Source organism: Saprolegnia parasitica, assembly GCF_000151545.1.
Source record: "Saprolegnia parasitica CBS 223.65 unplaced genomic scaffold supercont2.28, whole genome shotgun sequence".
In the NCBI taxonomy this organism is placed as follows: Eukaryota; Oomycota; class Saprolegniomycetes; order Saprolegniales; family Saprolegniaceae; genus Saprolegnia; species Saprolegnia parasitica.
This window is the reverse complement of record NW_012156422.1, coordinates 218,467-219,096: the sequence shown is the minus strand read 5'-3', so window position 1 is coordinate 219,096 and position 630 is coordinate 218,467. Positions and strand designations below refer to the sequence as shown.

At 52.9% G+C, this 630-nt stretch overlaps 1 protein-coding gene across 1 annotated transcript in view; it reads left to right on the top strand.

Annotated features, from left to right (window-relative positions):
• The window catches only part of SPRG_20306 (hypothetical protein), a gene marked incomplete at both ends in the record, with an annotated part of 1,091 nt that extends 767 nt beyond the window's left edge, over window positions 1-324 (top strand). Inside the window, one exon of the mRNA XM_012346392.1 lies at window positions 3-324. Within this exon, the coding sequence (XP_012201782.1) occupies window positions 3-324 (322 nt within the window). The remainder of the gene's footprint in view (window positions 1-2) is intronic.
• Window positions 325-630: the final 306 nt, after the last annotated feature.

The following is a 630-nucleotide window of genomic DNA, read 5'->3' as shown; positions in this document are numbered from 1 at the left end:
AGCGGTGGCGGCGAAGACTACCTCGTCGACTCGCAAACGGTCCTCAACGAGAAGGGCACGTACGTGGCCATCAACGGCAAAATTTCGTTGTGGCTGCGTCACTTTTTGGGCATGGGCCAGTTCCGGCCCAACGTACATTTGCTGCTGGCGGACCCCAAGTCGGTCGATTTCAAGGCCGTCGCCGACATTCTCGAAGCGCAAAAGGTCAAGCCGATCATTGACAGCGTGTTTCCGTTCACACCCGAAGGCGTTGAAGACGCGTTTGCCAAGCTGCACTCGCGCCGTGCCAAGGGCAAGATCGTAGTCAACGTGTCGGCCGAGTAGGGAGCAAGACGATCGTGCTCCTAGGCTCTCTTAAATAATCTATTTCGCTTGTTTTTGACAGCTTCGAGTCGGCATTAAAATGGCACTACACCTGTGTTTTGACGCCCGAAGGAAACCAGAGGCCAAACCAATTGCATACTGACGTTTCGCGTCACAACTCGAGGCCTTGGCTCCCATTTCATGATTCATTGCTGGCTAGATAGACTGCTGGCGCGATTAGAATATCGTTCGGAACATGTACAATACGTATTCACCAAGAGCCTTCTTCACGGGTACGACACCTGTGGACCACTACGAGAACTTTTT